Raw genomic sequence first — 13133 nt, 5'->3', positions numbered from 1 at the left:
TTACATAAATTCAGCTTCATTGTGTTTACATCGCAACTGCAATAGTTAACAATACACCCACAATAAGTGTATATCATTCATGAACGACCGCAGAAATGAGTAATTTCCCATTAGTAAATAAATGAGAATTGATAAAACAATCCCTAGAAAAGAAGGGGTCCAGAATTATTCATTGCATTTGCATATTATACAGTGTATGAGAGAAAACTAGACATTGCAGAACTATTAGTGATACAATCAGTATTCCAGTAATTTTTGGCGTATGCCCATGTTACTTGTATGTAAACGCTGAAAATAAGAATCTAGGATTAAAGTTATCAACTGCAATTGATAACTGCAGTCGCTTTCCGGTCAGTCTATAGCTTAGCCCCTCTAGCTATGGCTTAGGGGTCTTGCGTTGTAGGTTGTATTACATAATCTACCATTTCTGGGCCTTTGACGAAAAGTTTCAATGGCAAAGTACCGTGGTAGTAAACATAATATCACACTTTGGCTGATATTGAATCCATTGGCCATTTGCACTTGTGTTCGACCACCACTTGTACAGGGCTTCGTTAGCATCGTCATCGGAAATTTGTTTTGGCAGAACGAAAATTCAATTTTTGATTGCGTAGAACCGTTTGATCTTATTGAAACCGAAATAGAAGCTGACTGAAGAGAAAATCATCAAAATATGTGCATTTCCGAATTCCGACACACATGGGCAAAAAATGATTGAACCTTATGAAGACTTAATTCACGAAGAACGACGTCTCTATAATCGTTTATGTAATCGAAAAAAATATTGATGATACCTTGAATATTCAATCCAATACTCAATGACCAGAGGTATACAACACACAATACACAGTAAGTGTATTGTGTGTATTTCGCAATTTGGATCTGCCCGTTTCACTATTCATTTTTATTTGGTTATTTTTGGTGGAAAGTCCTTGTAACAAATTAACATTGGTGCAAGTTTAAATAATTTTTTTAACTATGAGAAATATGAAAAATAGAGAAAAAAAATTTTGTGTTGCTGAACACAATGCCCTAACTTAGTACAAGGACATGTTGTCTTTACACAATAGTTAATTAAGATCTACTCACTCACTGAGAATTTCAAAATTAAAGTACACCTTTTCTTTTGAAAGCTTTTATTTTGATGAGGTACAACTTAATTATGTACTCCAATTAAACAGGGGACCTCATGAAATTCCATTTTTGTGAACTCATATTCATGAACTCTTATACATATATAAAGGTCTCCTTGTCAATACTTTTTATTAACACAATGGTACTTATTTACAGAAAATGTCAATGATGCATAAATTTTCTAAGAAGTATAACAATTTTTCTCCACCAACCCATAAAAATGTCCGTTTGGTGGAGTTCAAAGAGTACCCTTTTCACTACCCTTCTCATGTTCTAGTAACTTCACTGCAAGTTTAAATAATTCAGGATCATGTCGCTTGGGTGCTTCAACAAACGTATCTGAAACAGGTAAATTACACAAATTTCTCCTTATCATCAAATCTCTTCTAGCTGACAGAGCTCTTCTGTATGGTCCAACACTGGTTAAAAGTGTCCTTCTCAAGTTCATTTTCTCCAAGTTGGCCACTTGAATTTCTGCTAGAGGGTCTGTCACTAATATTTCCTTATTTCCTTCATCTCTAACTTCAACTGATGTATTATCCATTTCCGTTACACCATTTTTCTCGTCGTTATCTACCTTCATTTTCATCTTTTCTATCAATTCTGCTTCTTCATGTTCCCTAAAGATTTCCTTGACAAAATCTTCTCCTGCTAATTCGACAGAAATTCCCAAGTGATATAAAACATTGTGACTTTCCCATCTTTTTTTGGCTGAACTCAGTGGCTTCACCCTTGGACGAGACTCGGCTACCAAACTTGCCCAATCTACCCCTAGAGCGTCCCCAATTCCTTTCACTCTGGACTCTTCTTCCAATTCATCTTCTGAAATCTCTTCAAAGTCCAAATCCATATTTTCCTCATCAATCGAGTTCTCTTTGGATAATCGATTTGCTGGGGAGCGGGAGGGAGATTGAGACTTTTGGGATGCTGCTGAAGTTTGCTCTTTGGGAGAGGACGTTTCTGCGTTTTCTGGGACTGCAGTTTCCTCTTCTGGCACCTCAGTAACCTCCTGTGCAAACAGACAATTGTTCGATATAGATTCACAATAGATAAGTTATTCCAATAACAAATGTTACTATTTCTTTCTCTTGTATGTACACAGATGTATAAAGTCAGTAAAATGAGAAATCAAAAAAGGATAGGGGCAAAAAACTGCTCAGAACATTAAATTCAATATTTAAAGCAATGTTAATGATTCGGTCTGCTAGTATTAATATTAAAAATGGGACACCAATCAAGAGCTGATACAAAGACCCTGCATAGTAATTGAAACTTACCTCCACTCTATTCAAAATTTCATCAGCATCATCACTAATTTCACTTAAATCGTCTTCAAGAACAGGCTCCAAGCAGATCTTCTTAGCTTCGGTGGGACTTTCAAGAGGTTGTTCTGCAGGTCTCTTAAGCGAAGCATCTTTCTCTTCACTCTCAGAATGCACCTTAACTTCAGAGTTAGGCTCAGATTCAGGCTCCTTCACCTGTACAGATTCTTTCTTTTCAACTGGTTCTTTCTTATCTATTGGATCTTTTTTATCTGTTGGATCTTTCTTATCTGTTACATCTTTCTTATCTGTTACATCTTTCTTCTCTGTTGATTCTTTATGATCACGTTCAGTTTTTGAAGTTTCATTGCGTCCATGGGAGTCATGGGAAGAATCTTTCTTAGACTGAGTTTCATGTGAGGCTTCACTTCTTGGAAGGGAATGATTCCTTTCACTTCTTTCCGCTCTTGCAGCTGTATCGCTTCTACTATGAGGTTCTGCTCTCAAAAGGTCCTTTCTTCTATCTAAATCTCCTGAAATAAAAGAAAAAAATCACTTTAAATTATATTATTTGTTATAAACTTGCCTTCCCTACTGTGAGATGCAACACTTCTAGGCCTTGAATGATCCCTTGATTCCCTCCAATCAGCTGCTGGCCACCGTCTCCTTTCTTCTGGCCACGCCTCCATGGATCTGCTAGCATTGTAGAGACGCCATTCCTCTTCTGTGGCATGTTTCATATCAATATCCCAATTATCTCTTGCTTCCCATTCTTGTCTTCTACTCCACTCTAATTCAGCATACTCAGGATCCCATTCCCTAGTTTTCAATGTTGGTGAATGCCTATCATCACGAGCATATCGGTGGTGATCTAAACCTCTTTCCCTACAAAGTTTGATAGAAAGAACATTTGAAAAATTTTTTTCAATTTAGGTTCACTGTTTGGCAGATCGCAGATGCCATCAAAAGGGGGCACAATATAACCTCAATAGGAGCCTATACCCATAGAAAAAATAACTTACCTTTCTAAATCTCTTTCATCTCTAATATCCCACATTTCTCTCCTAGAACGACGATCATCCACATAATCTCTTGGTAAATGATCTTCCCTTGGAGGTTCGTAATGTTCTTCCATCTCTAAATATCTTCGCTCCTCTAGTCTAGCTCGATCATAAGGACTTCCATAGTCCTTATCATCTAATCTCCTATCTACTTCATGAAGCCTAGCATAATCAGCTTCCCTATCATGTTCAAGCTCCCTTCCTCTTTCATAACTTCGTTCAGTCGAGTGGGTATATGTTCTTTCATAATCTCTTCTGTCCAAGTCCCGATCAAGTCTTTCTGGCCGATCCAAAGATGATTTTCGCAATAATCTACTATCATTGGGGGTTCGCTCGCGTCTTCCATCACGATCTCTCCTATCTCTCTCAGATGAATGACCTTTTCTAGAAGATTGAGATATACGTTCTTTAGTTATTGGAATGAGACGATCAGCTCTATCATTTGGTTTATCAAGTCCGCGGTCATCTCTACGGCTCCTCTCTCTGGCCCTCCTTTCTTCCTCTTCTTTTGCTGCCAGCTTCTTCAGTCTTTCACGTTCTCGCTGCCTTTCTTGGCATCTAGCTAATGCTTCTTCTCTTTCCTTCTCTCTAGCTAATCTCCGTTCTCTTTCACGTTCTCTTTCCCGCTCTCTCTCTCGGGAATCTCTTCTATCTTTTCGACTTTTTGGGTCACTGCGGTCTTTCTGCCTCATTCTATAACGAAAATTCAAATCACACAATCATTTTTCAATTATCAGTTCAATTTTTTCTGAACAATCTTGGATAAAAATACTCACCTATCTCTATCATCCTTCTTTGGAATTCTATGATCATCCTTAGACACAGGGCTTCGATGTTCTCTTCTAGAAACACTAGCACTATTACTTCCTTTAGATTTACTTGGCGATGTTTTTCTGTCTTTAGAATGACCTGATTCTGGTGTCTCTCTTTTCCTCACATCCTTGCTACTTCGAGTTTCACCTCTATTGTCCCGTTTAGGAGATCTATCTTTCTTCTTTGAGTCTTTTTCCCTTTCCTTCTCTTTAGCTCGTTCACGTTCTCTTAGCTTCTCCTTCTCTCTTTCTTTCTCTTTTTCCCTTTCTTTCTCTTTTTCACGTTCCTTCTCACGTTCTTTCTCCCGCTCTCTTTCTTTTTCCCGTTCTTTCTCCCTGTCTTTGTCCTTCAACTTTGGTGATGGTGTTCTATGTTTTTCCTTTACAATGGATCGGTTGGGAAGTTGTGGAGATTTTACTTCTGATGTTGCAGCTTTTGATGGTACAAAAGTTTTAGTTTTAGGTGGAGGAGTTTGTGACTGTTTGCGCACACGTACAGGAGTTGGCGATTTTAAAGTAACTTTTGGCACTTTAGTTGCTGCTACTTTTTTATCTTTATCATTATGAGTGGGTTTCAATGCAACTTTTTTGGCCTTTTTGTGTTTCCTTTCCTCTGAGGATGTTGAGCTTTCTCTTTTAGTTTTCTTTTTATTAATTTTCTTTCTTCGAGTTTCAGCTGAAGAGGAGGATGAAGAAGAGTCATCACTACTAGAGGATGATTCCGTTGAAGATGAGGAACTTTCAGTTGATGGGCTGCTATCTTTTTTGATTTTTTTATCTTTTTTTCTTGCTTTTTCCATCTTCATCTGCAATTCTAATTCTCTTTGTAATTCAGCTCTACGCTTTTCTAGGTCATCAGGGTCGGCGTCCTCTAATTGCTCAGCATTCCAGTCCCAATCTTCATCGGGTTCTCCAGGATGTAGCCTCTTGTGAGCATCCTTACTATGCTTCCTCTTTTCGCTTTGTGTTTTTGCTGCTCTTTGTTTGGAAGGACTGGTTAAAGTATGTGTAACTGAATATTTACAACTTTTGCCGTAGGGGCACGTACCGTTCTGAGCCCAATGATGACAATACTCCTTAGTATGAATAGTACTAGCTTTGGTGCCTAAACGTTCAAAAACGCTAGGCCTATTTTTAGAAGTAGATAACGCTTTACTTTTAGTAGAAAGAGTTGACGTTATTTTTCGTTTTTGTAATTTAGACATTTTCAACGATGAATCTCAAGATTGCAGGGGAAATTAATGTACATACGCCCAACGTTCTGGATACCATATTTATAATGCTTGTTGAACTTTTTTATATCATCTCTTGAAACAATAAATTCCGTCCAATTCTATTTCTTTGAGAAAATAAAACAATTTGATATAACGAAGCATACAACACTGGCGTTAAGATTATCAAAATGCAAAATATAAATAGATTAACCTCTCAAAGCGCAAACATATATATATGTCAAATGTCAAGTCAAAGAGGAACGTCAAGTAAAGTAAATGTCAAATTGTGTGTGAGTTTGCAGAGGAGCGACTAGAAAGAGCATTGAAATCCAACGTTGCCACATTGTGCGCAATTTTTGATTGACATTGACAGCACAGAGAGCTTGATAGACGTCAAAGTATGTAAACATAACCAGAGACAACCTTTCTCTATGAACATAACACATAATTTGAATATTATTTCACTTTTAACAGAGAGACTCTGCTTTTAGTTATTATAAGTACATTGCAATAGCATTATTTTTGTTTTAAAGTTAGTGGTGTTATTCCTAGTGATTCTTTCGCTAACAGTGTTAGATTTACGTTTGTAATGGTAATTAAAGTATTCAATAAATTGGGCAAGTCGCACAGTATTTTAGCAGGAAGTGCCATTATCTTGTTATGTTGTTGGATGTGGAGGCCGAAGAAACAGGGATAGTGTTAGTTTTTTCGTATTCGTGAAGGAATTTCTCTTTCAGCATCAGGAGCTTCACAAAAATGACTTAAGGATACGACAAAAATGCTTGGACGTTATTATTAATTAAGAGCTGACATGTACTTGTAATATTTTTAAATTCATTATATTTATGCTGTTTATTTTTTCACTAGTTATATTTTGATACTGTTAATATTTTGTACCGATATTTTTATACAGTTCCCATTTATATGTATAGTGAATACACCTTTTAAATAAAACTACACCTTTTCAAGAAAATTTATTACAACTAAATTACATGAACATTATGATATATACAACAATAAGACGGCGCCATAGGGTGGACATGGTCATAACAACTCCAGGAAAAATAAGAAAAAATCCAGCTCAATTTTTTATTTCATTACAAAATAACTTATGAAATATATTACAACAGCCACAATTTTTCAAATATTTTTGTTATTTTTTTGTATCTACAACTTAAGCAGTACTGCTGCCCACCACATCTCCTGAAACTAGAATACATATAGTTTTCACAAAAAAAATTATCAGAATATGTTTTTCCCATAAAATTTTGAAAGATTTTTACTTTCAGCCACTTTCCCTCATTTTTTCCAGAACTATTCAACATCAGTGAATAAAAGCATCTTGATAGAGTTAATATCCATCTTAAAATAGAAATAAACAGCATAGAGAAAGCTAAATACTAAATTTAACTTCAGAATCAGTTAAATTGCAAGGGCACAATAACTTGCCTCTTTTGTTTTGTAGTAAATACAACCTCGTACAGTACAGGAGCAGTGCTGAAATATGCTTGGACATTCCAGACAAACCTGCTTTGTATGTCTATTTCATCTTTCCAATCTTCAGATCATCAACTATAGATAACATTCCCTCAATTTGATAGGGTTGTCCTTGCAGAGTCGATGTTTGTTGAGTCCTGAGAGAGAATGTTTATTGTATCATTTGTAACTGCTTTCTTTCCACATAAAATCAGATGGTTGGCATATAACACTTGCTCACCCTCTAGAATACCTCCACCACAGCCCTCTTAAGCCTTAAGAGGGCTGTGCCTCCACTATCGGGTGTTGCATGTGAATATTTGAAAATTCGAAGAACATTTTGCCAGATCTGAAAATTTTTTAAAAACAAACAGTTACTAACCTTAATCTTTTACTCCTCAAAATATAACCAAAAGATGAATAATACTTACAATACAGCCAAGAATTAACGAAAGAGCTTTCAGTTGATGAATTGGTTTGATTTTCACATTTTGATAAACAAAAACCAGTAAACTTTGTTTGGGGAACAGCTGATTATAGCGAATGCAGCGCCAATATCTTATGACATAAATGTCATTCGTGAATTTACATTTCGCACGGCATGGCAACGTTGGATTTCAATGCTCTTTCTAGTCGCTCCTGTTTGCAGTACTTGCACAGATTTCTTTTCTTTGCTCTAATCAGAAGAAATAGTTCTAACATTCCGTAGACCTAATGTTTGTAAAACATAACAAAAAAGTAAACATAACCAAAAAGTTTAAACTTCACAAACTTAGTTCAAACAATTCAGATAAAAATGATTAGATTATCGATTATCTAAATATCTGATTCTTTGAAGAATTCGAGAGTACCTGAACATCTAGGCAGTAATATACTGCCTGCCTTTTTCGTTTCATTTCATTGAGTTGAGTAAATAAAACAGAAATATCTAATAAGAATGTCCAAGAAACAGCTCTTGTTACTATCGTCATCCACTGTACATGGCTTTTCCTACCTAGAATATGCTGCCACAGATATAAAGGAATTCCTTCAAAAGTAAATTATTCTTCATTGTCAATATAAGATTTAGGTAATCATTATTTTCACATATTTTCAGAAATCAAATAAAAGAGGTACTTTTCATACCTTATGCATTGAAAGATCACGGATCCTATTTGGAAAAGGTGAAAAATGTTTTCACAAAATGGGGTAAACTATTGGAAAATATTTGAATCATAGTTATTTCTCTGAAAAATGTTATAGGATTCAATATGACTGGAATACACGAATCTAAAAACCCCTTCGAAGCTGTAAAATCAGCCAAATCAGTGTTTGTGGGAGGTGGAAACACTTTCCTATTGCTGAAAACTTTATATGACCATAAACTTATTGATTTGATTAGATCAAGAGTAATGAATGAAGGACTTATCTATATGGGGACTAGTGCAGGTAGTTAGAAAGAAATTATCATTGGTAAATATACCTAATTGACTAATTAAATTAATGACTAGGAACAAACATTGCAACTAAAAGCATCCATACTACAAATGATATGCCTATCGTTTATCCACCTAGTTTTGATGCTCTAAATTTAGTACCATTTAATATCAATCCACATTATGTGGATCCTGAAGCAAACTCAAAACATAAGGGCGAAACAAGAGAAGAAAGGATATTGCAGTTTCTGGAAACAGAGCACGGTGAGGTTGTCCTAGGTCTAAGAGAGGGTTCTACTTTGTTGATAGAGGGTAACAAAGCTGTTCTCAAAGGCTTAGTGGGAGCTAGGTTATTCGTTAAGTGAGTAGTTATACAGTTTCATAATCTATTGATAATTTCCAAATTTACTTTTAGGGGACAAAAACCCCAAGAACTAGAAGTTGGCACTGATTTGAGTTATCTTATGGATGAGAAAGAATGTCTTCCAGAATGCTGCCCAAAGAAGAAAGTATGTAAATAGTATTTCTTCAAACATTTTATAAATGGTAATTCACTGTGCAATTTGTTTAATTTTTCTAATTATAAATAAACTGTACTTTGGTTCCAAGAAATTTTGTCATTGGTTGTTACCAATATTACACACTCCTTGTGTCCAAATGGCATTTCCTTGTTTGTTGATTGCACTCAGAAAAATCAAGTGAAAGTTATCAAAGCAGACTAAATTAGTATGATCATATAAGGACAATTTATCTTTACACAATGACTGTAGTCTCTTGTTGTCTGCTTAAAAAGGAAATATGGTTTAACAGATGTGGTCCTGCAAATGGAATATTCAACGGCAGTTTTTTTGAATGTTGTAGGAGTTATCTTCGATCTGAATATGGGAAAAATCAGTGTGATTCCATTCAGGAGATATAGAGTTTACTTTTCATTCAAAAATATGTAAAATAGCCTCTACCTAAATCAGAATCAATAGTACTCCTACAGATACAACATATTATATCATATGGAAATTTTTCGTTATCCTGTCACCTATTGAAATAAGAGCCAAGAGAATGCAACTGACGAGCTAAATTTTTCTCCTAATTTTATATAATTATACCGACTAAAATAAATAAATGAAAAAAATATAAGATTGCCATTTTTCCCAGCTTGTATCAACCTCCTCTGTCAGCCTGAAGCTATCCACAATATCGCCCTGCTAGCCTTATTCCAATCCTCTCCTATAGGATAGATATTTTTTCACTGGAACACAAACAGCACAAAGCTCCAGAGGCAGGAGGCAGTGTTCACTCAATTACAAATAAAACTTTAATAATATATTATGTAATTTACTTTTTTACCTATCAACTAAACAAACAAAAAATCACATATAATCAATATAATATTCAAATCACATATAATCATCCCAGAAAAACTGAAATTTGAGTTTTGAGATATAGATATATCTAAAAACGAAAATTGCTATTAAGTCTTTGTATTAAAATCCACAGAACACTGATAGGTATACGTTGAAATCTATTCAGGCGGCCCTAATAAAGTAAACCAGGAAGTGTATCAGGAAACATTATAACTGGAGTTATGTAAGGCTAACCAAATGTCAAAAGTATTTTCTTATATTTACATCTACATTTCGTGAACAAAAATCTTCGATTATTCAAGATTAAAATAGCATTACTCGTTCCAAACAAGATTTTCCCTGAGATAACAAGGTACAAGGTACATCTATAACAACTTCCGTTGTTCCAGAGATAATAATTCGTTTTGGTCCCCGGTATAATCCGCTTCTAATTAAATGAAGCACAATTCATTTCACATCAGAATTATCTTCCCCCTGCATAGTTAAACAGACACACCAAGTTGCGTAAATTATACCTTCACTTTTTTCATGGAATAACGCAAGGAATAGGAAGTGCCACTGTTATTGAATTTATGTAAAAGCAATTGGTGGTACTTATCTTCCTACGGAGAACTGGATTATCTAAATATAACCGCAAATTTTTCAACTCCTTTTAATAAAGTTTATACAATTGTTATGATAATGCATATTGAATTCAGGCCGCCTGCACTTATTTTCGTATTGTGTAATGATATTTGGAGATATCTCGAATTTTTTGTTAGAACTTCATGAAGAGCAATAGAGAATAATAAGAGTAGAAGAGTGATATTTTTCTTTCGATTATGCACTGTAGTGCATAATTATTGTACCACAATTCTTTTCACATAACTGGGAAAACATATCACGACCAAATCCAGAATGTTATTAAGACCTTTGAAATTATTTTGAGAGCTGGGAAAGTGAATTTCTCGTAAAAAAATTTCCCCCCTCCAAACAAATCATCATTTTTACCTATAATGAAATTTTTATTTTCATTTTATATCACATCGAAACATTGATTTTCGAAATTGACTTCGCGTACGCCAATGGTTTCATCATTCTTCTCTCATTTCACCTGAGGAAATGAATAGGTGATCACTCTCTTCCGCCAGAGGACACTTATCGAGCTTCTTCGGACGTAATAAATAATATGTTAACAAACATACTCGTATCGGATGAAGATTTCATACAACTTGCATTGCCCTAGGACGATGAAGAATTCGGAGATCTTGGAGATTTCGCTCATGATTTATTCAAATTTAAGTGGAAATGCAACCGAAGATCGTGTCAACTATTATGAATCAATAAGGCAATTTCGTGGTGTCAGTGGAAAGTATTTTCGTTGAAAGTGAATAGCGATTTTGTAACAATTCTATAAAGTTGAATATTAAACACTTTCCTGTTTTAGAATATTTGTCTTGTTGTGTTTTATTATTACAGATAGTGAAATTTGGTTGGTTTAGTATTTGTATGGTTGGTTCCGCAAATATATGCTAGCGTATGTTGGTTTTATTAGAAATTTACATTTAACTGACATATTTCATCGTCTTCATATTTAACAGACATACATGCAAATATGAAATACAAAGATGAGGTATGCTCTAAGCCACTCCTATCGAGATTTTCGCACCAAAAGCAAAGCAAAAAAAATTTGTAGCCTACATTTTTTTCTGCATTCATGAAAGGATTTGCAACCTTTAAAATTTTCCATAACTTGACCCTTTATTATTTTATTTACCTTCAGATCTCCTTCAAATAAACATTAACCTGTCAGCGAGTATCTCTAAAATCTAAAAAGCTTTTATCTGATGTACTGTTTTCAGTGAGCTTCCCTGGATTTATATTTGTATTGAATTTCAACCTTTTCTAGTAGAATCAGAGATAATAGGAATGTAGTAAGAATACTCTGTCTGAAGTTTACGCGCTTTATGTAGGTACATTATATGACATAGGTTTAGAACTGTAAACACGAATTAGAAATTTCCGAACAAAATTTTATATTTTCCAATATTCTTATACTCATAATCGAGAAAAAAATTCCATATAAGCATATTTCAACTTGCACCTTATCGAATCGGAATTGAAGAAATTGTCTTAAATTTCACACTATGTTAGTTTACCATATTTAAGAATTCTTCAAAATATTCAGACTTTCATTATTTTAAATCAAGTAAAATATGTGATTAGAATGTGCCGAAAAGCGAATAGGTATTCGATATGCCTAACAAAGAGACTTACTATCTGCCATATTGCATATATAATAATAATATCGGGCATTTGGGCATTATATTAAACCAAATCAATTGTTTAGAAAAGCCTAATACTGAATTCGAATTTTCATTATGTAGGTGCTATATCAATTAAATGCAGAGTTCTACAGGGTGTGTAAAGAGAAACGCAGAAAATTCTTCGTTATTTACTATTTTGTAGAATAGGTCACGCAACTTTTAATGTATAACATGGGGATTTCACAATCAATGGTGGTTTATATTGTCCGTATATATATTTGTTTTTTTTAATGGAAACCATAACTTTTTGTAGTAGAAATGGATGGACGTTTTGTTGTTGAGGATAATTTGGTTATTAATGGGGTTTTTTAATTAACCTCTTTTTATAGGAATGAAATGGTTGAACTTTTTTCATGTAAGTATTTTGAGGTCAATGACAAACTCTTCATATGTGACTGATGAGTGTATGTCATTGTCTCCAAGAGGCCCAACACAATTAGTTCAAACTTTTCATCCCTTTTTTTATTATAGGATTATATCAATGACTAAATTATTCTCCACAATAAAAGGTCTATCCATTTCTGGTAAGAAAAGTGGGGGTTTCCTTAAAAACCCAACTATCCTCCCCCTCTAGTAGAAGGTGAATGACAAGTTTCTAAATTTATGATTAAAATTGACCTGTTCCAGCATTTTTCCACAAAATACACGGAAGATGAGAATTGTGTGCATTTCTTTTACTCACTCTGTATATCAACCATCATTGAAGCAATTTATAAACAACAATTTTATGAACTTTCACGAGTCTCCTCAAATTTTGAATTTTGTATTTCCTATACCTATTTTGTATTGAATTTATCTGACCAATATCTACATGATTAATCCGAAAGCTCAATAATTTCAACGAAAACGTAATTTTTTGTTGATTTTTGACGAAAAATTTTCGAGGAAACAATAAATTTTTGTTCTGAAAGCGAAATGTTAAGGAATTATATTCCTGGCTATTTTTTATACCTCTAGAACCCAGAACCCCATAGACGATCCCACAAGTGGAAGGTGGATGTAATGACACATGTAATTTCAAAAATATGTCTAATGTGTAATTTTTTTCTATTCGCCAATCGTTAATCTCATTCCCTGGCGAATATTAGATCG

General features: G+C 34.4%; 2 protein-coding genes across 3 annotated transcripts; one reads left to right on the top strand and one right to left on the bottom strand.

The window, feature by feature from the left end:
* Positions 1 to 1119: 1119 nt before the first annotated feature.
* Positions 1120 to 5724, bottom strand: LOC123311244 (zinc finger CCCH domain-containing protein 13-like). Of its 2 annotated transcripts, none has more exons than XM_044895093.1 (5): positions 4234 to 5724; positions 3419 to 4150; positions 2983 to 3281; positions 2412 to 2929; positions 1120 to 2143 (listed from the first exon to the last, which is right to left on the bottom strand). In XM_044895093.1, the coding sequence occupies exons 1-5, from the start codon at positions 5472 to 5474 to the stop codon at positions 1373 to 1375; spliced, it is 3561 nt and encodes a 1186-aa protein (XP_044751028.1). In that variant the 5' UTR covers positions 5475 to 5724; the 3' UTR covers positions 1120 to 1372. The 2 variants fall into 2 exon arrangements, with proteins under 2 accessions (XP_044751028.1, XP_044751029.1); XM_044895094.1 differs by having other exon boundaries at positions 2992 to 3281.
* Positions 5725 to 7704: 1980 nt separating this feature from the next.
* On the top strand, positions 7705 to 8986 carry LOC123311302 (probable alpha-aspartyl dipeptidase). Its single transcript, XM_044895188.1, has 5 exons — positions 7705 to 7994; positions 8056 to 8147; positions 8202 to 8387; positions 8450 to 8735; positions 8790 to 8986. The coding sequence occupies exons 1-5, from the start codon at positions 7897 to 7899 to the stop codon at positions 8893 to 8895; spliced, it is 768 nt and encodes a 255-aa protein (XP_044751123.1). The 5' UTR covers positions 7705 to 7896; the 3' UTR covers positions 8896 to 8986.
* Positions 8987 to 13133: the final 4147 nt, after the last annotated feature.

Source organism: Coccinella septempunctata, chromosome 4, assembly GCF_907165205.1.
Source record: "Coccinella septempunctata chromosome 4, icCocSept1.1, whole genome shotgun sequence".
Classification (NCBI taxonomy): domain Eukaryota; kingdom Metazoa; phylum Arthropoda; class Insecta; order Coleoptera; family Coccinellidae; genus Coccinella; species Coccinella septempunctata.
This window is presented reverse-complemented; position numbering and strand designations above follow the sequence as displayed.

Coding starts and splice junctions, on each gene's coding strand:
- LOC123311244 (XM_044895093.1), bottom strand. CDS start 5,474: ATGTCTAAATTACAAAAACGAAAAATAACGTCAACTCTTTCTACTAAA. Junction 4,151..4,233: donor AAGAAGGATGATAGAGATAG/GTGAGTATTTTT, acceptor TTTTCGTTATAG/AATGAGGCAGAAAGACCGCA. Junction 2,930..2,982: donor TGCATCTCACAGTAGGGAAG/GCAAGTTTATAA, acceptor CTTTTATTTCAG/GAGATTTAGATAGAAGAAAG.
- LOC123311302 (XM_044895188.1), top strand. CDS start 7,897: ATGTCCAAGAAACAGCTCTTGTTACTATCGTCATCCACTGTACATGGC. Junction 8,388..8,449: donor CTATATGGGGACTAGTGCAG/GTAGTTAGAAAG, acceptor ATTAATGACTAG/GAACAAACATTGCAACTAAA. Junction 8,736..8,789: donor GGAGCTAGGTTATTCGTTAA/GTGAGTAGTTAT, acceptor ATTTACTTTTAG/GGGACAAAAACCCCAAGAAC.